At 32.7% G+C, this 26,933-nt stretch overlaps 3 protein-coding genes across 3 annotated transcripts; all 3 read right to left on the bottom strand.

Annotated features, from left to right (window-relative positions):
• Positions 1-2,194, bottom strand: LOC125586307 (cytochrome P450 86A2-like). The gene is made up of 2 exons (XM_048756259.1): positions 1,589-2,194; positions 1-1,463 (listed from the first exon to the last, which is right to left on the bottom strand). The coding sequence occupies exons 1-2, from the start codon at positions 2,008-2,010 to the stop codon at positions 128-130; spliced, it is 1,758 nt and encodes a 585-aa protein (XP_048612216.1). The 5' UTR covers positions 2,011-2,194; the 3' UTR covers positions 1-127.
• A 10,706-nt stretch (positions 2,195-12,900) lies between these two features.
• Positions 12,901-13,721, bottom strand: LOC106435776 (brassinosteroid-responsive RING protein 1). The gene has a single exon (XM_013876705.3). The coding sequence runs from the start codon at positions 13,358-13,360 to the stop codon at positions 12,980-12,982; it is 381 nt and encodes a 126-aa protein (XP_013732159.1). The 5' UTR covers positions 13,361-13,721; the 3' UTR covers positions 12,901-12,979.
• Positions 13,722-23,228: 9,507 nt separating this feature from the next.
• LOC125586301 lies at positions 23,229-25,883 on the bottom strand. Its single transcript, XM_048756251.1, has 2 exons — positions 25,577-25,883; positions 23,229-25,196 (listed from the first exon to the last, which is right to left on the bottom strand). Exons 1-2 carry the CDS (start codon positions 25,775-25,777, stop codon positions 23,508-23,510), a joined length of 1,890 nt encoding a protein of 629 aa, XP_048612208.1. The 5' UTR covers positions 25,778-25,883; the 3' UTR covers positions 23,229-23,507.
• Between the last annotated feature and the right edge of the window lie 1,050 nt (positions 25,884-26,933).

The following is a 26,933-nucleotide window of genomic DNA, read 5'->3' as shown; positions in this document are numbered from 1 at the left end:
AAAGCTTTTACAAAAGAGAAAAGAAACCAAAAGTAACCACACCATTACCTTTGTTTTGATTATAACAAGTACCAAGTTTCATATCACACAACCAAACCAATTTCTTTGACTTTTTACCACCTCACAATCACAAAACCCCGACGAAATGTATGTATTTAGTAAATAGTATAAAGAATATCAATGATAAACCCGATAAGCTTGTGATACTATCGGCCTGCACCGCAACAGCCACAGCTGCATTAACGGAAATGCCTTCGCCAATTACGCCGTTGCATTTTTTGAGGACAATGGCGTCGTTACTCTCCTTGGTTATGAGACTCTTCATGATGCCTTCCAAATCTCTCTTGTGCACGTTTACCATAAGTCCGTTCTTCATGAACAAAGTCAACGACATCTTCTGCTCCACCTTGTGTCCCGCCGCTACCGTCAGTCTGTGCCTGAGTAAAACCGCCCCAGCTATCGTTTTCATCTGGAGATACGCTAGATCCTTCCCCAGACATATCCTTGGTCCGGCGTTAAACGCCACGAATCTATACTGATCGTGGTTCACGAACTTCCCATCGTCCGGCGAGATCCACCTCTCCGGCTTGAATTCCAGGCAATCCTCTCCCCACGTCGTCTTCATCCTCCCCGCCGCGTATATCGAATACGTCACCGACGATCCCGCCGGTACGAAGGTTCCGTCCGGCAGAATATCGTCGTTCACGACGTGCTTCGAGTCCTCCGGCACCGATGGGTAAAGCCTGAGCGTCTCCGAGAGCGCCGCCTTGAGGTAAACCAATCGATCCACCTCATCGAATCCTAAGGGCTCCTCCGTCCACGACGAGACGTCGGTTCCACGCGTCTCGATCAGAACGGAGCATATCTCGCGCACGATCTTATCCTCCACCGTTGGATGCGTTGTGACGAGCCAGAAAAACCAGCTCAGTGCTACTGATGACGTGTCACGACCAGCGAGTATGAAATTAAGCGCCACGTGCCGCAGGAAACCCTCGCTGTAATAAGACTGACCTTTCTGATCTTTCTTTTTCATAAAACGGGAGAGGAGATCGTCGTGTCCCTGGACCCCACTCTCTTGCTGACTCAGCAGTTCTTGCTTACGTGTATTAATGACTGCATCTAAATACCCATCAATCTCTCCCAAGCTCCGGTTCAAGCTGACTTCTAAGCCGAGCCCCAGCCATTTCTTGAGCTTCCACAGGAATTCCGGCAGAATAAACCGCTGCAGAGAAGCTTCGGTGGCTCGGTCAAAAGCCGAAGCGAATCCATTCTCGGGAAGTCCTGGCGCACAGGTTCGAGTGTCCTTTCCAAACGCTAAACCGCAAATGTTGTCGAATGTGAGGCGTAGAACCAAGTCTTGGAGGTCGACCGGCTCGCATTTGATCTGAGCCGTTTCAAGAATCGGACAGAACCTGAGCTTGATTCCCCGGTTTACCCACCTACCCATGGCTTGCCTCAGCGTCCTGCAAATTATTTAGCCAGCAGTTCATATTAATATACCGAACCAAACCAGCAAATAAAACCGGATAATTGAATTAAAAAAATTAGTGTGCATAAATTAATTACTTCGACGATTTTAAAAATCTACCTGGTGGTAAATTCAAGAGCGGCGGTTTTGCGCTGGAAGAGCCAGGTGTCGCCGTCAGCGTTGAAGATGCCTTGGCCGAGGAAGTCATGGAAAACGGCTTGCCACGCGGGACCTTTAGGATAGTTATCGAAGCGGGTCTTGAGCATGTGTTCAATGTTCTTGGGGTCGCAAGTGACCGTCACGAGACCTTGCTTCTTGGCCAAGAAAGGCACTGCACAGATACATGTCTGATACGTACCGCCACACGCACGGAGGTTCTCAGTGATCCAGTCATGCATACGGTCACGCTGCTCGATCAGACCAGGAAGACTGCCCAATATCGGCCAGACACGTGGACCCTTTAGCCACCGTGAGATCCGCTTGAACCATAGCCAGTAAGCTGCAGCGATCGCTACAAGCAGCATCGTATTGGATACATCCATATCTGAGGTCAACTTGATTTTCCTCTCTCTCGAAATAGTAATTGGAGGTTGTGACTGATTATTATCGAAATGAAATGGTTGTTTCTTTTTCCAGGAAAGTTAAGGAATTTGAATGGTGTTTCCGAAACTAGAGTTTGAGATTAAATCAAAGTTTAATACAAAAGGATATGGCTTTCTTGGGAAAATATATATATAGAGAGAAGACGGCATTAAGAAGAAAAAACAAGTGGAGGAAAATAAAAACTGTTACTACTAGCCATCAGAAGCAGCAACCCTCATTAATGGAGACTGTTGAGAGAGTGTATACTAATTGAATGGGATTTGAAAATTTGGATAAGTTTCTATCAGTGCAAACAATTCGTTTGGAGATAAATTAAAGAATGTTCAGATTCTGAAGTCAAGGATTTAGTAAAATTGTGAGAGTATATGGGAGAGGGCAAGTGGAAGAAGATAGTAGTACCATTTAGTGATAAAACCATTAAATGACTCAGTTATTTATCTCATTTATATTACCATATATTATATGTGTAATAATTTATAACTATAGTATAATATTATAGATTGTGTGCTAGATTAAATGAGTTTAGTTGAGAACAGAAAGCACAGAAAAAGATGGAAAGAATAAGAAGAATCTTTTTTTTTCACATTTAATAAGGGTAAGAACTAAGAACTACTCCCTCCGTTTTTTTATATACGACGTTTTAGGATTGTGCACATAGATTAAGAAACATTTAATTTATAAACAAAAACATTATTAATTGTTTACCTAACCACAATTTAACCAATAATAAAATAGAAACTATAATATCATTGGTCATCTAGCATTAATTAGTAATAAATTTTACATAGAAAATTGAAAACATCAAATAATTTGAAACAAAAAAATTCTTCTAAAACGTCATATATAAAAAAAATGGAGGGAGCAAGAACTAAGAAGAGATCAACAAAAGTATAGTTAGGTAATGACATTAGGGTTTGCATGATATAACTAATGTATATGGTTTACGTCGTGTACCAATAGCACATTTTAGGTCTGACTTTATAAGTGATCGTAAACCAACGATCACGTTTTGTTGAAAGCTAATGATTTGGTACCCCTTAATTAATTTATTTCGTTAAGGCTATAAACTTGTAATAGAAAAAAGAAGACGTGATTTTTAATTTTCTCGCTTGGTTTATCAGCTTTCTTTTATTTTCGGGGATTTGGTAAGCAGCTCGTGACTCTTTTATCTAATTTGCTTCTTTTTCTTTGATTCAATGGTGAGGAAATTGTTAGAGTAAATTGATTAACCCCACAAAAAATATATACATTTTCTTGTGTATTTGGTTGAGGCCTTTTTGGCCTACCCGACTACATTTATCAGTTCACTAGGTTTTTTTTTTTACTTTTTTTTTATTTGTTGGATTTTGTTCCACTCAAGTCTCCTCGTCCGAGCCATAAACGGCGTGCTAAGTGTTACCACCCAGAGCTAAATCAAAGAAACACAACTATTACATAACTTAATATAAAACACGGTACAAAAAGAGCACTAAGAACTTTTGAAGAATATAACACCACAACATAAGTGTGAAGCAAAGACAAATTCAGAAGTCAATAAGAAAACATTGATGGTCGATTTATTAATATACGAGAAGAGCTCCAAGACAGGTTACGACAAGGAACAAAGAGCAACCGTCACTCAGAAACAAGCTTCAATTGTTGAAAGCCACGAAAAATGGATCTCCACCCCACTAGCTGAAGAAGAACATGGTTAATAATCAAACTCAAGACCGAAGGTGATTGAGCTAATGCTCCACAATCTCTTGCAAAGAAATATAGAAAACATGTAGGTTAAAAACTAAGGAATATCACAACATCAAAGAACATATACTTTGCACGAAACAAATTACCACCAAATCTAACTATTGAGCGAGACACCTTACCTAGACAAGGTCTGATAAGCGACTTAACGCTATAGAGGACATGATAAAGAATGAAAAGCTCCAACCTGATTTTTTCAAATGAAGACCCAATGAAACACCCAAACATCACTGCCTCATGACCACCCAGCTCCAAAAAGGGACGTGAGTGGGGGTGGAGGGTGGGGGGGGGGGGGGGTGGTCGTTAGACATCAACAGCCTTAAAATAGAAATCCTTCAAGGTTTTTGAAGCGGCCGAAGCGGGAAGTGACAGTCCAGGTGCTCGGGAAAGAGCTAACCGTAGCAGTCTAAAATCGAGATGAAAGGATGAATTGAGACGATATTTTTTAAATACGTAATTGTCTTGTAGAAATTCACAAATTAAAAAAATTCTGTAATATACTCTTTCCCATAACTTCTCATACCAGACCAACCCACGGTTCATGCTAAATCCTGAAGACAACTAGAAAGCACTGTTTGATGAGCCTGCGTCTCTTGCTCGGTGGAGGGTGGGGGGGGGGGTGGTCGTTAGACATCAACAGCCTTAAAATAGAAATCCTTCGAGGTTTTTGAAGCGGCCGAAGCGGGAAGTGACAGTCCAGGTGCTCGGGAAAGAGCTAACCGTAGCAGTCTAAGACCGAAATGAAAGGATGAATTGAGCCGATATTTTTTAAATACGTAATTGTCTTGTAGAAATTCACAAATTAAAAAAATTCTGTAATATACTCTTTCCCATAACTTCTCATACCAGACCAACCCACGGTTCATGCTAAATCCTGAAGAAAACTAGAAAGCACTGTTTGATGAGCCTGCGTCTCTTGCTCGGTCCCCTTGGCTACTATACACAACATAAGCATTCTAGCTTTGTTAGAGTGGTCTCAGTTGGAGATGGGATTTCACAAGTTTATGGATTGAACGAGATTCAAGCTGGGGAAATGGTTCTTTTTGCCAACAACCTTAGTCCATTCCCTTTTTGGGCGGTACCGATCTACTAATTCTTTGATTCCAGTTAGACTATGTGCAATGGAGGTGTTGAATCCATGATTCAACAGTTGAATGATCACAATGGAAGTATTGAATATGGATGTTAAGATGAGGTGGATTCATTTGTGTTGAAAGTATTCAACATGTTGAAAAAAGATTATGGTGGAGACACCCACCACATATTGTATTCCTTAGTTCTTGTTGAGTCTTTTTGTATATTTTTTTCCCTTTATTATTTGTGACTACTTATTTTATAGATACAAAAACTTTATATTTGTAAACTTGTTTCATATAATTTGGACACTGGAAAAAAAACTGTATTTAATGAATATTTTTTATTATATTATTAGGTGGAAAAGGAGAAAATGACATGGAATATTGAATAGCAAAAAGTAAGGTGTTGAAACACAAAATCATTGTTCATAGTCTTATTAAGAAATATATTGAACTAAGAAATATATTCTAGAAGCTAAAAATGGTATCCTCAGCTATTATTCATTCTTACATGGATCTGGAGAATTCATCATTTTTTTTTTTTTGCTTAAAGATTCTTCATTCATTTCTTAAGATTGTTTTTTGTTACTTCTAAACTCTGGTACTCTACACTGCAATAACTACTTTTTTCTGTTGCTAAATGCAATAACTACATTTGATTCTTTTTCTCCATATATTGCAGCACATTGACTTTGTAAACTGCGAACAAATGAACAAGTGTGTGTGTGTGTGTGTGTAAGTATAACAGAACGGAACAACTTGAGAGATGTCAGACAACGAGTAGATGGCCTGCCAACTTCAATATGCAAAATGCATTTATCACTCAGCGTTGACTCTCCTTATTTTTCTTTCTCAGTGAGATAACTATGCCAATAATTATTTTATGGAGTACATTATATACAGATGCCAATAACTCAAATGAAGAAATCAGTGATGCATTTAATTTTCGGTGCTAATTGCCTCCCAACATGATTTTTCGAAAGCATTTACTATTGCAGTTGACTTATTTTCTTATGACAAGGTTACAAACCCGGAATGGAAAATAGCTGAAGAAATAATATATTACAAAAAAGTCTAAGTCAACGAATGAAAAAGTTTTTTTTTTTTTTGCTAACTAACGAATGAAAAAGTTACTCTACTAGAATAATACTCCGTAGCTAGATCGATATAAATTTCTCAAATCGTTGAATTAGTTTTATAATATTTTTTGTTTACGATAGTTGTTATTTCAAAATATAACTAGATTTTGACCCGCGCTTGGAAAGCGCGGATTTATTGGATTAAATTATAATACAAAATCTTATTATATCGAAAATATAATTTTTAACAGTGTTATAATCTATGAATTAGTTTATTTGAGATTTTATATGTACACTTTTACGTAAAAGTTTCTTTTAGGTATGAAAATTATATCCAGATCAAAATAAAAACGAAAATATAGGTTTAGTTCAGGTCCATAGAAGATAACCTATTGGTTTTTTTTGGACTCGCAGGTTTTTGTTTGAGTCTCGGTCCTACCCTAGACCAGATCATAAATATATTGTGTTTATTAGGTATATTTGGATATTTCGAATATGTTTCCGGTATTATGGATATTTTTCTAAGTTTTTAGTTTACGATTATAGTTTTTGATTTCAGGTAAATTTTCAAATTAAAAAAAAATTGGTTATTTGAATAAAATTTTGGGTATTTTTCAGTTCATCATGTCAGATTTTAGTTAAGATTTTGAATTTTTAGATATTTAAATTTTTTGAGTATTTGTTTGGAGTTTCAAGTACATTATTGTACAAAAACATGGTTGATGAAATATTTTTCTTAGAAAAAGTATCATAAGGAATAATATTAGGATATGTTACAAATATTTAAAATATTGTATGGTTAGAATAATTAATGGTATCACCAAAAAAATAAAAAATAGTTATACATGACTCCAAAAACTTTATATATTAGATTTTAAAAACTTCTTTCTTTTTAATAGTTTTGATTCATTTTTAAGTGAAAAGTATATAAAAGTATAATATCTAAACCAATAATTTTCAAAATCGTGAATAATCAATATTGATATCGTGAAGTCGGGTTAGCTTTAACAGAACCAATGAATTTCTATATTTTTGAAGGTAACATGAATATTCAGAAAACTAATTTTTAAATATGAGAATATCTTTCAAACTATAGACGGTTGAAAGTTTTAGTATATGATATGAGATTTTAGTGGAAACGTTTATATATGATATGATTACTTTATTATAAAAAAAAAAAAAAGAAGTTAGAATGTACACATATATGTCAAGTAACTTCTCTTGCTTTAAATCATATATTATATGATAAAAGTGATAAAATAAAATATTAGTTTCAATGCGTTTACGATTAAAAATCAAAATGGTAAATATAGTAATAGTAATAATTAGGATTTAGGAGTGAGATTTGAATAAACAAAGGAATTGAGTAAATTATTGTTAGAGAAATATATGGTAACATATTGTTAGTCTAAATTTAAGGTAAGACCAAAAATAATGAGTTAAATAAAAGGGTCCAAACAACTTTCATAGGTAGATTTTTTAACACTCCTTTCCTTTTAATAGTATGGATTTTCATATTTAGAAGTAAATATTACTTTTATTAAATGCAACTAATTATATTAGATATGTTTATTTTATACCTGGTTGAATTATTTTAAATTTATAGAAAAAATGATTGCTATCTACCTGAAATATTAACCACTACATGGTTAGCCACAGTAGAAGATCTAGAAATGCTTTCAGTCGGGGACACAATACCAAAAACAAAACAAAAGAATTATGAAATGGGGGCACTTATTTAGTTTATTCATTGATCTAAGAACAATTAAACAAGTTAGCATATGTGCGTAACAAAAAAATAAAAAAGAGTAGGGAGCATGTGCCCCACTATCAGTAAGGGTATATCTTCATGGCTAGTCATGTAGATTATATATCTAAGTACACAAAGTATATGTTATGCATAGTAACATTTTTTAATTTAGTGATGTTATGTAGTAAACATCAAAAATTTAATTTCATCAATCCAAAAGGTGACTTGGATGTTTGAGATGTTATCTCCGTTTAGTTTTCTCATTCATCAATTAAAATTTGACCCACCATATTGTAATTTAAATAATTTTTTCTTTTATCGTGATGAGTCAAATTTTAGTTAAATTTTGGTCGGATGAATCAGATTTTAATTGATCAACCGGAGAGCTAAACTTAGTTAATGTCTCTGAATTTATATCAGTTTTTGGATTAATAAAATTAAGTTCATGATGTAGACTACATAATATCATTAAATTGAAGGATGTTGTCATGCATAACATATACTTTGTATAATTAAATAAAATAATCCGGTTTGTATAGCTAACAATATGGTGGTCAGTATTTCATGTAGTCAACAATTATTTATCCTAATTTTTACCTTTAATTATATTTCCTAAATATATTATATTTATGTTCTTAGCCATAACATTTTATTGTGTGACATGGATATAAAATTATTTTGAGGCAAATAATCTTTTTTTCATTCAGATGTCAACTATTAAAATACAAACGTACGCAATTTTGGTTAAAACTGAGGTCATATCATGTTGTTTCGGAAGTAGATGCACTAGTCTCTTATCCTTACGTTCGGAAGTAGAGACGCTTATCTGGACAATGGAATGTATGAGGAATTTACGACAGTTTAAGGTCACATTTGCAACAGATTGTTCTCAATTGGTGAAAATGGTTTTGAAACCAAAAGAATGGACACTGTTTGCAAGTTATTTAGAATATATCAAGATCCTGAGAAGAAGCTTCCACTCCTCTGAGCTCATTCATATACTAAGAACGATGAATTCAAAGGTAGATAGTCTTGCACGCAGTGCTAAGAAATAAACGTCTTTTATCGTTCATATGAATGCAAAGTTACTAGTATTATATATAGAGTTTTAGTGAGTCTATTTATGTTGATGAGAAAAAAAAATCATGTTGTTTCATCTATATAATTCATGATTTTGTACTTTTATAAAAAGTGTACTCTTCACATTTCTATGTATATGTTGACTGACTAATTTTATAAGAACTAAGAAATTTTTTAAATTTTAAATTTTATTTTAATTTTGGTTCAATAATATTTATTGTTTAAAGCAATTTATTTGATGTCCCATTTAAATCTATTACTAGTGCGACTATAATGGAAAAATAGACACATAACGCCAATATAACTTTTGTGAGGACATAACTCAATTGTTTGATAAAACACCATTGTAAAGATTTTGTGTATATAAATTTTTTCGATAAATTGTTTAAACTACGACATTCTTAAAATAATTTTTCATGTTCACATTTATCTTTAGTTTTAAAGAGATAAATATACACTTATATCTCTAGCAATACAAGGGAACATGTATTTTCCGACTACAAAATCAGTAGCTAATCAGTTGTAAACTTACGTTTTGCGGCTGATTTGCGACTGATGCACGCAGTCGCAAATCATAATGTCGCAGAAATTATCAGTCGTAAATCAGTCGCAATTTTCTGAATATCTATTCTATAACCAAAATTTCCATCTCAGCCATTAGTTTCATTTTAATCTAAGGGTCAAAAATTCTTTGGTTATAGAGTAAGAGCTTGACTGGTTTCCCCGCTACCACCCGCAAACGCAGCTTTTGTGGTTGCTAGCGGTTGACAGCGTTTCAAAACAATCATACAAACCGCTACAAATCGCTTCAAACCGCTCTGAACCTTTTAAAATCAAAAGCTTGTTCCAGCTAGCGTTTGCGGTTGCGGACGGTTGCGGAAGGATAATTTTTTTTCTTTTTAAAAAAAAACCATATAAATACAAAAATAAAAATATTCAATAAATTTTTTAAAATGGAATTATAAAAATACTAAAATATATCTATTATATTTTAATTAATATTATTAAATTTTAAAATAAAAATATTTTCTATAATTTTAAAACTATAACTTTCTAAATATAATTTTCATATTTATTATAATACTATGATTTTTGATATTTTTATAATTATATAAAATTTAAATATTGTTAATTTATTATTTAACCGCTACTGTATTTGGTAGTTAACCAGTCATAAGTATCCCACAAACGCACCAATTTCTAACCGCATAACCAGTCATACAAATCTCTTAAAACTACTAGAAACCGCAACCACCCGCATCCGCAAACGCTCGCAACCGCAACCGCAACCGCTGCGTTTGAACCAGTCAGACCCTAAGTAGTTAGCGACTGATTTGAAACCACTAGTACCAACCACAGTGGATAGTCGCAATACAGTCGGTAATTTTAGCGACTGTTTTGCAACTGATTCATTTAGTCGTAAAACAATCGCTATATAATAGCAATTCAATCTTAATATTTTGCGACTGCATAATATGGAACATGCAGTTGGTAATTTGATATTTTCTTGTAGTGAAGGATTAATTAATCTAGGTTTAAGGTTCAAATTTAGGGGTGCGGTATTTGAGGGTAGCGTTTAAAACTTTTAAAATAAATAAATATTTAAAATAAAATTTTAAAAATAATTTAAAAATCATTTTCGAATTTCAATATAATTTTTGAAAAAACATTGTGAAGAAAAAATAATTATAAAAAATTATAAAAAGTGCAAATTAAAAAAGTTATATTTGAAACTATTAATGTTTTTCTTTTTTATTATTTATTTTAATAAATATTTGTATTTTATCTATAAATCAAGGTAGAAAAGTCTTTTCTTTCTTTAATGAAACCTCATACTTTAGGTATTTATGAAAATTTCAATCTAATGAGAGTAAACATGAATAATGGTAAAACAAATGGCGTAAAAGCAAAATTCCCCCAATTGTTTTTGATATATAACTTGATTATTTAATGAACCGATGAATTTAAATAAACTTTAAATGTTTAACTATTAACAAAAATTTGATTTGATTAGTATTGCTATATTTTGGTATATGTTAATGAACACTTGCAATTAATTTTGATTATATATATACAAAATATGATATATAAGTTGATGTAAAAAATATTTGTAGTTATATTCCATTTATTTTATTAATTATATATATATATACATATATATTAATTTTTGATATATGTCAGTTACTAATATATTTCAAAAGTTTTGCTAAAAACAAAAATTTATATAGAAAATTTACTTTAATGATGGTATAAGAGTTTTTATTCATTACCATATTTAGAAAAAAAAATTGCCAGGAAATAGAAATCCTTATAAAAGAAAATATATATGTCACAATTCTATGTCATCTATATTATTAAAACTGAAGTACATTTGGAATTTGTTTGGAAATATAGATATTAGTATAAACAAGAATTGTTTGAAGACATGGATAGCAATATAAAAAAAAATATAGTGTCATTTTATTAATTTCATTAATTATATTAACTTAACGGTACATAACATCATTAATTATATTTATCTTAAAAATACATTTTATATTACCATAAAAGTAATAATGCAGATTTTTATTTATTAGTTAATCAACATTAACTTTGTGCAGATTATAGAAATAAAAAATGTAAAATAACCGGGGTTTTTCATATGGTTAATATTTCGGTTTAATCAGTTTTACTAAAACTTTATTTTATCTTAGTTTCAATCGGTGAAAAATTTCGTAGTCAAACACAAAATTCAAAGGCATAGTTTATGTGAACAAAATAATAACTTAAATCAAAATAATTAAAATGTATTACATTTATTGTCATTTAATGTTTCACTCCATATAACTATTTTACTAAATAAAAAATAGTCACATATATAGAAATATTTTTATTTATTTATTTACAGAATCAGTTAGGTATAAACATTCGGGTATTCATTGAGGTACAAGTTTTTTTTTGGATCAATTTTTTTTGGGGCTTTTAAATTAGTGGGGTTCGAGTTGGGTCCTTCCGGGTCTGAATGATTTTGATTCTGATGTGTAAAAACATAAAAATATCTAAATAACCAATGTATCTGAAATGGACTCGGATATTTGTACCAAAAATAATCTTATTACCCGATTCAGTCCAGCTATTTTGAATACAATTAATTTTACGGCGATACATTTAAAATATATAACACTAATCATGAAAAACTAATATCAGTTTATAAAAATGTAAAATTAATATACGTACGTGCGTGCGGGTCTAGCGCTAGTATTTTTTAAATGCTATGTCATATTTTTTTGTTGAGAATGATTGTGATGATTACACATATACAAATCACTTCGCAAGTAATATTCAGGAGATATATTTATTGTGATGCCATATTTGTAGTTCTATTGGAAAGCATTCACCATTAAATATATGTAGGTTTTGGTGTTACTTTGGAATACCATATGTTCTGGATGGTATAATAGAGAATAGTTTACATTTTTATAAAAATAATGTTATTTATATCATTATATTTTATCATATAAATTCTTTTTGGTTTTAGTTAAATTACGTTAAACTCGTAAAAATCAATATGTTAATCAACTTAATGAACCAATAAATTTGAATAAAATGTAATCATTTAACTATCAACAAAATTTTGATTATATATACAAAATATGATATATAAGTTGATGTAAAAGAAATTTGTACTTATATTTCATTTATTTTTATTAATTTGAGATATATATATATATATATATATTATTTAATATTGATATATGAGTTATCAGTTATTACTATATTTCAAAAAATTTGCTAAAAATAAATATTTATATAGAAAACTTACTTTAAAGATGATATAATAGTTATTAGCCATTACAATATTTAGAAAACCTTGCCAAAAAAATAGAAATCCTTATAAGAGAAATTATATATGTCACAATGCCATGTCATATTTTTAAAAAGCCATCATTTTTTCTTTGTTGGGAATGATTGTGGTGATGACACATATACAAATCATTTTACAAATAATATTTAGGAGATATATATTTTGATGTCATATTTGTAGTTCCATTCGAAAGCATTCAATATATATATAGCCTCTTGGTGTTACTTTGGAATTACTCTTACGAGAAACTGTCTGAGAGATCGTTCTAATGATAAAGATATATACCAAAAAGTATCCAAAAATAGTTTTTCAAACGATTGTTGCATCTCTTTTGAGATTTTACAAGCGAAAGAAATAGAAATCAGGGATGATTAAGGTCCTACACAAAGGACAAGTCATCTTGTCGTCATGGATCCAACGGTCAATACATGTCTTGTGAAAAACATGAGCGCAATTCCTCAAAGACCGGACTTGTTCACCACCTTCGAACTCATCTTGACATATCCGACAACTCTCCGGCGGATTCACCCGAGACATATCCTCAAATTTCGTAGCTGGAAGTATATCATCCATCGGAATCTTGTTTATGCTTCCCGAAGCTTCCGACGAATAAAGGCCTAACAAACGAGTTAGGTCAAGAAAAGAACAAACCTCTTTCATAAGATCATTCAGAATAACTCCAACGATTATAACTCCGGTGCTGCCGTAAGAAAGGCCCATCTTTCCTTTTCTTAAGAATGGTTTAAGAATTCTTTTCAATCAAATTTTGAGAAATAAAGAAGGAAGATTTTGGGAAGCATATAAATTGCTATTTATATGGTTGGTTGTACTATATTACAATAAGGTGTTAGCGTAGATCGCCGAGCTAGGGCTGGATTAGGAGAAGAGATGATTGAAACGTACGTTAAAGAGATAAAGATACTGGCTGTGACGGAGAACGACCAATCAGGGACGAACAAGATAATAGATACACGGTGTATGATTGGTTGGTGAAGGACAAGAAAACCAAATTAAGATCAAAAGTAAACAAAGAGAGGTTCACGTAATTGAAAAACATGACTTGCAAGCAAAAGCAAAGTATATACATCCCTTATATATTAATTGAGGAACATTTGAAAAGATGTAACCTCAATTTTGTATTAATTAAAAGAGGCCCCAATGCATAGGTGGCACTCAATTAGGTAGTCAATTACATTCAATTGAAAAATAAGTAGGTCCACATTCGATTTTTATATGTTGTTAGATACATAAGTTGGTCAAACTATATGATATAATGATATGATATGATATTTTCTTTCCTTAAATAAAACCTACGGAATTACCATAAATGACTAATATATATATGACAATTAATGAGTTTAATAATAAAGATTTGATAACAATGTATATCTCCTCCATCATTTTTTGTTTAATTTTATATTATTAAAATAAATTAAACAATCAAATTAGCTATAAAAATAAAATTTAGATTTTTTCGTATATGTTATATTTTGAATTTTTAAAAACGACAATAAATGACTAAAACTATTAAAATTATTATATTAAAAATTAATGATCAATGGTTTAACATTTTTATTAGAAGATACACATGATTTTAAAACCATATGAGTAAAAAATATCATTTAATAATAAAATAAATATATATATATATATATATATATATATATATATATATTAAACACTATATACCATAAGATTACATAAATATTTTAATATTAAAACTTTCAATGAATTTTCAAGAACATTTATAAATTATAAACTTATTAAAGATTTCAGATTGAAAATTTTGTTATCGATGATTTAAATATTTTGTTATAAAACGATATGAACGATCATAGAACCGTATGATTATAAATTCTTATTTAATAAATAACTATACAAAATATACTATTTCTAGAAAAATAGGTTGGTCCATCTTAACTTATATTACACTTTTTATTAAACTAACTATCGAATTGATAAATAACGTACCAAAAAATGTTTTGCACTTTCCTTAAATAAAAGCTACGAAATTACCTAATATGATTAACGTATATGTGAAAATTAATTATAATGAATAATAAATATTTGATAACAATTTTTGTATCTTAGTTCTTTTTTTAATTTTATATTATTAAAATATATTTAAAAATCACATTAAATATATAATAAAAACATTTTTAATTTTTTTTTATATGTTATATTTTGAATTTTTCAAAACGTCTATAAATTATTAGAAACTTGAAGATCCCCACTCTGAAAATTTTGTGATCAATAGATTATTTTTTTGTCATAATAAGTTACAAATGATCATAAAATTGTATTAATATGAACTTTTATTTAATATTATAAGAAGATACACATTATTTTAAAACCATATGAGTAAAAAATATCATTTAATAATAAAACATATATATATATATATATATATATATATATAGATTATACTATATACCATAAGATTACATAAATATTTTAATATTAAAACTTTCAATGAATTTTCAAAAACATTTATAAATTATAAACTTATTAAAGATTTCACATTGAAAATTTTGTTATCGATGATTTAAATATTCAGTTATAAAATGATATGAATGATCATAGAACTGTATGATTATAAATTCTCATTTAATAAATGACTATATAAAATATACTATTCTTAGAAAAATAGGTTGGTCCATCTTGACTTACATTATATTTTTTATTAAACTAACTATCGAATTGATAAATAATCTACCAAATTTTTTTTGCACTTTCCTTAATTAGAAGCTACGAAATTACCTAATATGATTAACGTATATATGAAAATTAATTATTATGAATAATAAATATTTGATAACAATTTTGGTATCTTAGTTCTTTTTTTTTAATTTTATATTATTGAAAGATATTAAAAAATCACATTAAATATATAATAAAAACATTTATATTTTTTCTTATATGTTATATTTGAATTTTTCAAAACGTCTATATATTATTAGAAATTTGAATATTCCCACTCTGAAAATTTTGTGATCAATAGTTTTTTTTTTTGTTATAATAAATTACAAATGATCATAAAATATAACGCATATGAATTTTTATTTAATAAATATTCAAACTAAATAATATATATATAAATATATATATATATAAACACTAATGATTTAAAGCAACAAGATTGGCTGATCAATTTAGTCGTCCAGTTGAAATCTTTCAAAAGTATGTGAAAGACTAAAGTCAAAGTAAATATGGATTTAGAATAGTAGTTATATTTTACTAACCAAATACCGAAAAAAACCGAACCGAACCGAAACCAACCTGATATCCGGATTGAACACCCGTAATCCAAATGAAGCTAAACTATTGTTTCATTTTCCAAAATATAATAAAAATAATAACTTAATCCCGCGCAAGGCGCGGGTCTTATCCTAGTAATATTTAAATTAGAGAGATAATATCACAAATACTTTTTCCTGACGTATATATAGGGCTAGATCACTAGTTTCTTTAGCTTTACTTATTTATTTAGTTTTTTTTTTCAATTAGTGCTAAAGTATATAATCTGTTGACTTAGTATTAGCGGCGTAAATCGTAAAAGTATTGCTAATTTGTCTTTAAATTAGATAATAAAATAACAGGTCCATCAATTATTGTAAGCATTTACCAAAGAAGAGATAGAAAAAAAATCATTCATTTCAAAAGTCACATAATACAATACTTCACACCTCGGCTAAGAACCAAATTGTTAAGTAAGGCAATATAATTAGGGGTGTCAAAATGAGAAAGCTCGCTCAACTCAATTCAGCTTATAGTAAATTTGGATTTTTCATGAGCTATTTTAGCTTAGCTTATTTATTATATGAGTTTCAATATGTAAACTCGAACTCAGATCATTTAAATCATGAGTTAAATAAACTAACCCGCGATCAAATATAAAATTATAAAAATTATAAATTATAGAATAAAATAATTTCGGAATATAATTTAAAATTTATATACTAAAAATTCAAAACATCAATATTAAATACTAAATAAATCCAACACGTACTAATAAATTACATCTAAGCTAAATCAATGATCCAAAAGTCTATTCCACATAAGAGTCTTGAGATGAATGATCTTCAAAGTCTTCATATGTTTAAATCATAACGATATTTATGCCGCTTGTCTAGAGAAAAAAAAAGATATTTATGCCGCATGAGAGTTATAGGAATATTTTGTTTTACATTTTAATTCTAAAGATATATATGATATGAAGATTTCTATCAACAATCTCTTACATTTTTATATATACTTAAAACTTTTTGGTTTTACATTTTAATTTTAGAAGACGATATGATCAATATAGAAATTATATTTTCTTACGTAAGAAAGTAGAAGTCATCAATATATATATATATATATCTATACTATACTAAAAGGGAGATATAAATCCCTCTTAGAGTGTCCACATCAGCATATATAATCATCCAATCAGAGAGCCCGAAGTTGTCACGTCATCTCATTTATTTTTTCGTAAAAAATGAAAAAAAAATGCAAAGGACAGGATCGAACCCGGGTTAGTATGACATAAATATAGAGCATATACCGCTAAGCCATTGAAACTTTCTTGAACACATATACAAGAATCACTAAATATGTAATCACAAACTCTTATGTACATTTACAATAATATGGATTCAACTTTCAAGACTTCGATATTTTGTTTTGTAAAAAAAATAAGAAAGTGACTAAGCTAATATATTCTTTGAAAGTGTGAGAACATTGACAAATATGAAAAAGCATAGATTTTTGTTTTCGTGACAAAGTTAAGACTTTTGTAAAAGTAAGTTTACATAAGCTTGCTTTCCCCGATTCTATATACACAAGATTCTATATACACAAATAAATATAATATAACAACATAAGCTTGCTTTCCCCGATTCATATGAAAACTTTTTAAGTTATCCACCAAAGCAAATTAATTAAATCAATCAAATTGTTAGAATACAACAACTTAATATATAATTTTATTTTAAATTAAATTATTTAAAAGTGTATTTTCATTAAAAATAAAATAATAAAAAAGTAAAACTGATTTGATGGTAATTTTTATGACATATATATATATATATATATTATGTGAAAGAAATATAAGCTTAATATGGAAAAAAATCTTAAATACAAAAAATCCTAAAATTAACAAAAAGAACTAATAAAAATTAAACTATGATATCAATTGAAAGCTTCTTAGACAATATTAATAAAATATTTAAACGATAATTAGACAAATTTAATTTTTTTTGCGAGCCAAAAGTGTATTATTAATTAGCATCAGTTATTTCAAGATGTTTAAGAAAGGATGGACTTAAATGATATATGAACTATGAATAGTAGTACTTTGTAAAGCTGACTTAGATAACACATCTGCACATCATTTCCAATCCTTTTTGATGCCTAAATTCAATTTCTTCAGAGCAGTTATTCCACAAAGAGATCGTATGAGATATTGTTTTGATATTCAGATTTGTTTCTTGAATGTTAAGAAGATTGATAACTGTAAAAATGTCCCCTTCGAATATTATATGTCTATAACCGAATCTCCAACATGAGACAACTTTGTTTAAAAAGTAAATAATTTTATTTTTCTTATATTATATAATAAATATATATTATTTACTGATAATAAAAATATAATTATTCATCTATCACAAATATCTATGCAAATATGTGAATCAAGTACTACAATCAAACAACATAATAATTTCCACAAAGAAAATTTAAAAAATATATTTATGTTATGTAGTCTTATTTTATATTCCTTAAATAATGTAATACAATATTATACATTATTTTTTTAGAATTGAGAAATACATATATATCTTTTTTTTTTTTTTTTTTGTCATCAATTTTACAGACTCATATTGACTCTGTGAACCAAACTGGGAGATCTTGATCCATGTGAACTACAAAAGACGTTTCCTTCCTAGCACTGCGGGCTAAGCTATCCGCCTTCTTGTTCTGCGTTCTTGGTACATAGATAATCTCTACTCGGAAAAAACTCTCTTTCAGGCTGTTTATATCTTCCAAATAACTTGCAAATGCTGGCCATTCTTCTGGTTCTGAAACCATCTTCACCAATTGAGAACAATCCGTTGCAAACGTAACATGAAATTGTCGTAAGTTTTTCATACATTCCATTGCCCATAATAAAGCTTCCATCTCCGCATGAAGAGGAGTAAGAGAAGCCCGAACATTCCTTGCACCCATCAAACCCGCAAATCCTTCTAGAGTACTGTACCATCCTTGACCTGAAAAAATCTCATTCTCTTTCCAGGAACCATCCGTAAAACACCATCTTCCTGGAATTGCCGGAAGAATCATAGCCTCTACCTGTGGAATCCTCTTGTGGTCAGTCAGTATTTGTGCCTCAGCCCAGAGTTTTGATTCTGTTTCTGCCAGTTTAAGGGTATCCAACGGATCCACATCCAGATTACTAAAGACTTTATTATTTCTTCCTTTCCATATATACCATAGTATCCATGCAAACTGATGATCTTCCATCTGTGGAACAATTCTCCAAAAGAGATGATCCATGTTCACAAAGAGAGAACTTGTTGGAAACATAGCTGGACTTGTTGGAATCTTTGAAAGAGCCCATGTCTGAAGTGCAGGAGGACATTCGAAGAATACATGGTTGATCGATTCCTCCTCAGCTCCACATCTTGCACAAACGATATCTCCGGGTATCCCTCGCTTATGCAGATTCTTCTTGACTGCTATACACCCTGTCACCAATTGCCATAGAAAATGCTTAATCTTTGGTTGGCACCGTATTTTCCAACAATATGCCTTCAAAATATCCACTGTGGGTCCAAACACTAATGGTGATCTTTCCTTATCTGGGTATATCCTTTCAATTTGATATCCAGATTTAACCGTGTATTTTCCATTATTTGTGAAATACCATCCATCTTTGTCTGCCATTCGAGTTCTACTCAATGGTATACTTTCTATTAATTTCACATCCTGTGGGTCCACCAAAGCCCGAAGCGCCGGCGAATTCCATCTTCGCAAATGAGGATCAATAAGAGAATCCACTGTAAGGTCTGGGTAAAGATTGTGTTGATTTTTATTTGCTGGTCTCGGGCGAGTGGTTGGGATCCAAGGATCGCTCCATACGGATATAGAAGATCCTGTTCCCACCCTTTTGATTAGTCCTTTGCTTACCAGAGATCTAGCTGAAATAATACTCCGCCAACCATATGACGGAGAATATGAACGAATCGGCTCCAGGGGTGATGCATTCCTGTAATACCGACCTTTAAAAACGCGAGAAAATAAGGTATTTGGCTTCTCTATCAGCCTCCATAATTGTTTACCAAGCATCGCTGTGTTGAAATCAGTGATATCTTTAAATCCTAAACCACCATCCTCCTTACTGACACATACTTTGTCCCATGATTTCCAATGCATTCCTCTTGTATTACCGCCAGGGCTCCACCAAAATTGAGCTACTGCACTCGTCAGCTTTTTTGCAGTAGCCTTGGGTAAACGATAGCAAGACATCACATGATTTGGCAAAGCCGTAATCACTGATTTGATGATCACCTCTTTTCCTCCTTTCGTAAAGAACTTAAAAGTCCAGCCATTGACCCTATTATTTAGCCTATCCTGTACGAAGACAAAAACTTGTATCTTAGAACCTCCAAGACTTTCCGGCAATCCTAGATAAGTTCCCATTCCTCCCAGATTCTGTATGCCCAAAATATCTCTTAGCTCTTGTCGGACAGATTCTTCGATTTTGTGTCCAAATTGAATTGAAGACTTATCAAAGTTTATTAGTTGACCTGAAGCTTTCTCATATTCCTTTAAGATCCTTAGAATAGTGTGACACTCTTCCTTTTGAGCTTTACAAAAGAAGAGACTGTCGTCCGCAAAAAGCAAATGCGATATTGAAGGGCATGCTCTGGCCACCTTTATTCCTGTTAATTGTTTCTCCCTCTCCGCCTTCTTAATATTCGCTATCAAAGCCTCGGTACACAGAATAAATAAGTAGGGAGATAAAGGATCTCCTTGACGTAAGCCCCTCTGTGGTATAATGAGTCCTCGAGGTTGGCCATTTAAAAGAACCCTATATTGAACCGATGATATACATTCCACCATTAGTTTAATCCAATGACCATGGAACCCCATTTTCTGTAATAACGCCTTAATAAATTCCCATTCTACCCGGTCGTATGCCTTACTCATATCCGTTTTGACAGCCATATATTTTCCTTTACACGCCGCATTAGTCCTTAATCCATGAAACATTTCCTGTGCTATAAGAATATTATCAGAAATCAAGCGTCCTGCCACAAATGCCGATTGCGTTTCTGAGACCAGGGAAGGTAGCAATAACTTCAAACGTTGACACAAAACCTTCGAAATAATTTTATACCCTACATTACATAAGCTGATAGGTCGCAGCTCCGTCATCCTTGTAGGTCTCTCTGTCTTTGGAATCATACAAATATTAGTAATATTTAACCTTGCATCCATTTCTCCAGACACCAAAAAATCATTCACCATCTCCACCAAATCTCCCTTAATAATATGCCATGAATGTTGAAAAAAGAGAGCTGTCATGCCATCCGGCCCTGGTGCCTTCTCTGGATGCATCATGAATAAAGCATCTCTGACTTCATCCTCTGTCGCTATCCGCAGTAATTGTTGATTCATCAGTGGAGTTATGCCCGGTGTTACCTCTGAGAGGAACTCGTCAAACTCCGATGGAGAAGTTGTAGTAAATAATTCCTCAAAATATGCAACCGCCACTCTCTCTATTCCATTGTCCTCTGTAATCCATTTTCCTTCAACATCATGTAGCCCTACTATCCTATTACGGACCCTTCGTTGCTTAGTTAAAGCGTGATAGAATTTTGTATTGAGATCTCCAGATGAATACCACATATTTCTGCTTTTCTGATGCCAATACTCCTCCTCGTCCTTGTATGCCTCTTGCAACTTCCTAGATACCTCCATAATATCCTCCTGAGATCTAGTATCATCTGATTGTACCTCTTCAAGTGCTTTCTGCAAGTCTGATATTTTTTCCTTCCCATAAGGTGGATTATTTTTCCTCCATTTAGCTATCTCACGGCGGCAATTACTAATTTGTTCCACTATACCAGTCCTTGTTCCTTCATTATTATCGGACCATCCCATTGTAATTGATTCCATAAGACCTTCTTGTCCAATCCATCTCTTATCAAATCTAAACTGTCCTTTTCTCCTAGAAACTTTATCTTCTAAATAAGCCACCACTGGGCGATGATCCGATGCCACCATCCCTAAATATTCTGTATAAGAACGGGGAAATAGTGTGTGCCACTCCTCATTCGCTAATGCACGATCTAAACGACATCTAACCATTACTGCCCCTTTGCCCTTGCCCCTCCTTCCTTGCCATGACAACTTATTTCCTTTAGCAGGGAACTCCAAGAGACCACAATTCCTTATCATATTGTTAAAAGGGACAAATGAGTTCGCATTTCTCAACGTTCCACCTTCTTTTTCATGATTTCCTGTGATCTCATTTAAATCACCAATAATAAACCAAGGGTCTGATCGCGAAATTCCATATCTAGTTAAACGTTCCCACACTTGTTCTCGTAAATCTTGCACTGGGTCTCCATACACAAACGTCATATATACCGTTTTTCCAAGAGCCACTGCTTCCACATCTATCATTCGATTACTTGAATATAACACATTAACCTGATACTCATTATTATAATAAAGCGCTAATCCACCACTTCGCCCCACTGGATCCACAGTGACCAAATTATCAAATCCAAAATGACCTTGAAATTTCTGGACAAACTCAAATTCTTGCTTTGTCTCCGATAAAAATAAAAAATCCGGCTTATGTTTGTGCCATATCTCCGTTAAATAACTTATCGTCCACTTACTTCCCATTCCTCGGCAATTCCAACTTAGTGCTCTCATTTAAAAATATATAGAAAAGCTCCTTTGAGCTGCCTAAATTGGGTGTAATGATACCCTGAATTCTCCAAATCCCATATTAAATAGGCCTGTTGCCATGTTAAAACCATCAAATTTATTAATTCTTCAAAACACTTGCGCATCTCGTGTTGACATAAAATATTAGCATGGTCTCTAGGCAACGCCAAGTTCCTAATCTCCACCCATTGCAGTAATCCATCTCGAAATCCCCAGCACCAATTTACCTCCGTAATACTTCTATCATGTAATAATAGTATCAGTAGACAGTTATAATTTAAGCAAATTATAAAGCTCCTGGTCCACATCATGATAAATAAAATATTGCACCAACACATAAAAATCATTAAACATGATCCTTTGTACACACAAGCATAAGACGTGATAATTTCGTTATCCCAATTTCTCAGCCATAACAAAATCATGTTTCCAAGTACCCACTTTTGAGCTCCATATCCAAATCCAGAGAAATCTTTATGTCCAAATACCCGCTGCTGAACTCCCATGCCAAATTCAACTAATGCTTGATATGGTAGTCTTCGGTTTGATGAGACCAAAGACCCCATCTGTCCGCTTCTTCCATAACCTATTTTTGGTATTCCCAATACCTGAGTAACATCCAAAACCCAAAAACGCAACGTCCAGATAAACCAATGCATTACCAAAAGACTCACAGTTCCAATCAGCCATGGCCGAGAAGAGATAATAGAAAAAATAAAAGCACCAAGTTTATTCCAACATAACACCAGAACCAAAAGCACTAGGAAAACATAACCCCATCGGCCAAAACAATGCCATAAAACCCCAACTCCCAACAACAAAAAAATGCTCATAGAGCTTATTGATAAAAATGAAAGAAAAACTCCCCAACCCCACCACTTATCCGACCACAATACTTCTTGAGATTTGATCCACATAATCAATTAAACGGTTTGGAAGAGGAAGGTTTAGGGTTTAAAGGACCCTTATCCTCTGTCTGTCTTGCTCCATCTCCTCCTCCCTGTCTCTTGCCTGGCTTAGCATGAGCATTCTTTCGTGGTGAAAGCACTGCCTGGACGAACCTCATCTTAGAAGTCCCCACTGCGATCGCTGTTGTTTTCTTGAACAACGCCTTACGTGTTCCTTTCTTCTTTTCATCATCCTCTGCTTGAACACGCTGATCACCAATCCCCCCCTGCTCATTCTCCACGTCCATAGGATCCCTCGTATCCTCTTGGACCGTTTCCACCTCCCCATCTGTGAGCGCCTGAAATTCATCCTCATCAGCCGTAGCCTCTTCCTTGCCCTTCACATCTATCTCAGATCCATTAAACTTCATTGTTTCTGTGACATCATCGCCAACTCCATGACCCATCACTTCCTCAGTCTTGTCCAGACTAGTTACCATCTTGCTAGTCTCCATCTTCTCCACTAGTTCACCTTCCTTCTCCATAGCTATTGCACTTGCATCAATAGAATTGGTTTTCCCATTTGATTCTCGCGTAGCCACCTGAGTCACAAGGCTCAAAGTTGGCTTCTCCACATTCCTTAAACCCCTCTGAACTCTCGCTACTCCTCCAACCTCTCCTTCCTCTCTTGGCTCTCCACGCTCACCATCAATATGGTTTCTGGCCCTCCTTGCATCACGTTGATACCGATTTCTATCCTCTTGCATATGATGCCGCGGCTGCTCCCAGCGAGAGTTCCTGTACCTTGATTTTTCCTCCTCACCTCTGCTACCGTTTCGATAGGTAGAAGGCCTCTTGCTTCCTCTCTCCGGAACCTTGACCCATTGATTCTCTGGTTCTTCATACATTTTACCTTTTCCTTTCCCATGGTAACCTCTCTGGTCCTTGAGATTCTCTTGATTGCTCCCATCCCCATTAATCACCACTCCTTTGTAGCTCCTTGCCCGATCCTCCTTCCTGCTTTCCAAGTCAGCCTTTGCTTCCTTCTTCTTGACTGGGTTTGGATTCAAGGGACAAATATCCTCATCATGACACAATTTGAAGCAACGCTTACAGAACCCAAACAACTTCTCATACTTTAGCAGAACCGGAGCCTCCTCCTCTTCATAGAATTCTCCACCCTTGAAATCTACCGTAGTATCAAAACACAACTCCTTAGCGCCATCAATCACAACTCTCATCTTGCCATAATCCAAATCCACGTCTGTTGTCTCCCCGATGGCATCTCCGATACTCTGAAACGTTGCCGTAGACCAGAACTCAAGCGGAACACCCTCCACCTTGATCCAAAACGGAATCTCCGATGGGAAATTCTTTGGCATCCGTGGCTGCCATCTTGCTAAGGAGAGCATCCAAAAATCAAAGTGATATGGCTGCATCTCCAACACCGTCTCAATGTCTTCCTCCTTCTCAAAGTGAAACTGAAATTTCCCCATTCCCAAGTCAGCACCAGTCACCCTCTCTTCCACCTTCCAGATCTTCGGAAGCATCACTAGAAGCGAATTGATTTCTTGCTCGTCCGGATTCATACATCTCCCCACCAACGTCAACGCATAACTCTTGATCAATTCTGAATTATCGAAGTGAGGAACTGATATCTTCAAACGTTTCCGTGCTACCTCACCGGTCTTCATCGCTCCCTCCTTTCCCACAAAGTAACCCTGAGACATTGTGAATAGAACCAGAAACAGAGAGATAACAATACCAAGAAGAAATAGTAAATAGTTTGATACTATGAAAAAAGAGAGAAACACTCTTCTCCTTTTATATCCAATTCCAAAACAAAAGAAAATATTCCCGAAGACCCAATCATTAAAACCGTATCTGTAAAGTTTATCACAAACTGAATCCAAAATCTGAATGATTCGTGAAATCCCACATCCTCTCAAAATTATCATAATCAAATCACCTAATATTCCATCATAATTCCAGTACCAAATCCCTATATCCAAAACTCGACCAGCATGATATAGTGAAGTAATTTCTGAATCCGCCAAATTGATTAAGGAAGATCCCAGTATAAGGAAAGTGAGCCTCATACCTCGCAGATCTCGTAATTGATACTCCGTAAACCAGATCTCCTCCTCAGATCGTGTGAAAATCTCAGCCCATTGTAGCCCCCTCCTATTTTGAATCCCGTCAAAACCGTGTTTTCCTTCGAGAACCCTTGATTCCAATTCTTCCTTGTGATTCCATCCTCCTCCAATCTTATCATAATGATAAAGATCCAGTCGATTCCCATTAACGCCCGGATCCCAATCGAAAATCACCATCAACCCTAAATTCAAAAAGTCGCCGTCACCATCGCCTTAGAGAAATACATATATATCAGTTAGACAAATTAAGCAATAATTAGACAATTTTGACTCTTTTTTTGCCAGCCAAAAGTTTATTATTAATTAGCATCAGTTATTTCAAGATGTTTAAGAAAATATGGACAAAAAATAGGATGGACATAAATGATATATGAATTATGAATAGTACTTTGTAAAACTGACTTAGATAACACATATGCACATCCATTTTCAGTCCTTTTTGATGCCTAAATTCAATTTCTTCAGAGCAGTTATTCCACAAAGAGATCGTATGAGATATTGTTTTGATATTCAGATTTGTTTCTTGACTGTTAAGAAGATTGATAACTGTAAAATGTCTCATTTGAATATGATATGTCTATAACCGAGTCCCTACATCAGACAAGTTTGTTTTAAAAGAATATAATTTTATTTTTCTTATATTATATAATAAATATATATTATTTACTGATAATAAAAATATAGTTATTCATCTATCACAAATAACTATGCAAATATGTGAATCAAGTACAACAATCAAACAACTTAATGATTTCCACAAAGAAAATTTAAAAAATATATTTATGTTATGTAGTCTTATTTTATATTCTTTAAATAATGTAATACAGTATTATACATTATATTTTTTTAGAATTGAGAAATACATATAATATCTTATCCGCGCGTAGCGCGGTTAAAAAATCTAGTATATATAAAGTATAAAAAGACCAAACTCATGAGTTAGCTCATTTTTATTAAAGATCGTGCATATAACTCATGATTTAATTTAAATCCGATCATTAAGCTCATTTATTAAATGAGCCTAGGAAACATAGTTCTTTTTTTTTTAACACTAAGTACTTCCATTCAAAGAAAAAGGCCAAAAGAAAGGCCATAGAACATAGTTTAGCAATGGTGACCAAGCACCATGCACAGATAAATAAATCGAGCTGAGCTGAGCTTGCTCATGAGTTATACCTCTTTTTACACCCTTAAATATAAGACTTATTCTTGGATTCACCCCATAAGGTGAATCTTTAGGTTCACCAACCAATGGGATTGTGTCATTTTATATTCAATATCTTTTAAAAAGACTTATTATTG

Source organism: Brassica napus, chromosome A2 (assembly GCF_020379485.1).
Source record: "Brassica napus cultivar Da-Ae chromosome A2, Da-Ae, whole genome shotgun sequence".
Classification (NCBI taxonomy): domain Eukaryota; kingdom Viridiplantae; phylum Streptophyta; class Magnoliopsida; order Brassicales; family Brassicaceae; genus Brassica; species Brassica napus.
Note: the sequence above shows the minus strand (reverse complement) of the source record. Positions and strands in the feature narration are given on the sequence as shown.

Bases quoted from the DNA above. Each gene is read 5' to 3' on its own strand.
- LOC125586307 (XM_048756259.1), bottom strand. From the start codon at position 2,010: ATGGATGTATCCAATACGATGCTGCTTGTAGCGATCGCTGCAGCTTAC. The intron at 1,464-1,588 runs GTAGATTTTTAA...AATAATTTGCAG, and splicing joins GCTCTTGAATTTACCACCAG to GACGCTGAGGCAAGCCATGG.
- LOC106435776 (XM_013876705.3), bottom strand. From the start codon at position 13,360: ATGGGCCTTTCTTACGGCAGCACCGGAGTTATAATCGTTGGAGTTATT.
- LOC125586301 (XM_048756251.1), bottom strand. From the start codon at position 25,777: ATGGGAATCGACTGGATCTTTATCATTATGATAAGATTGGAGGAGGAT. The intron at 25,197-25,576 runs GTATGAGGCTCA...ACAATGTCTCAG, and splicing joins TCAATTACGAGATCTGCGAG to GGTTACTTTGTGGGAAAGGA.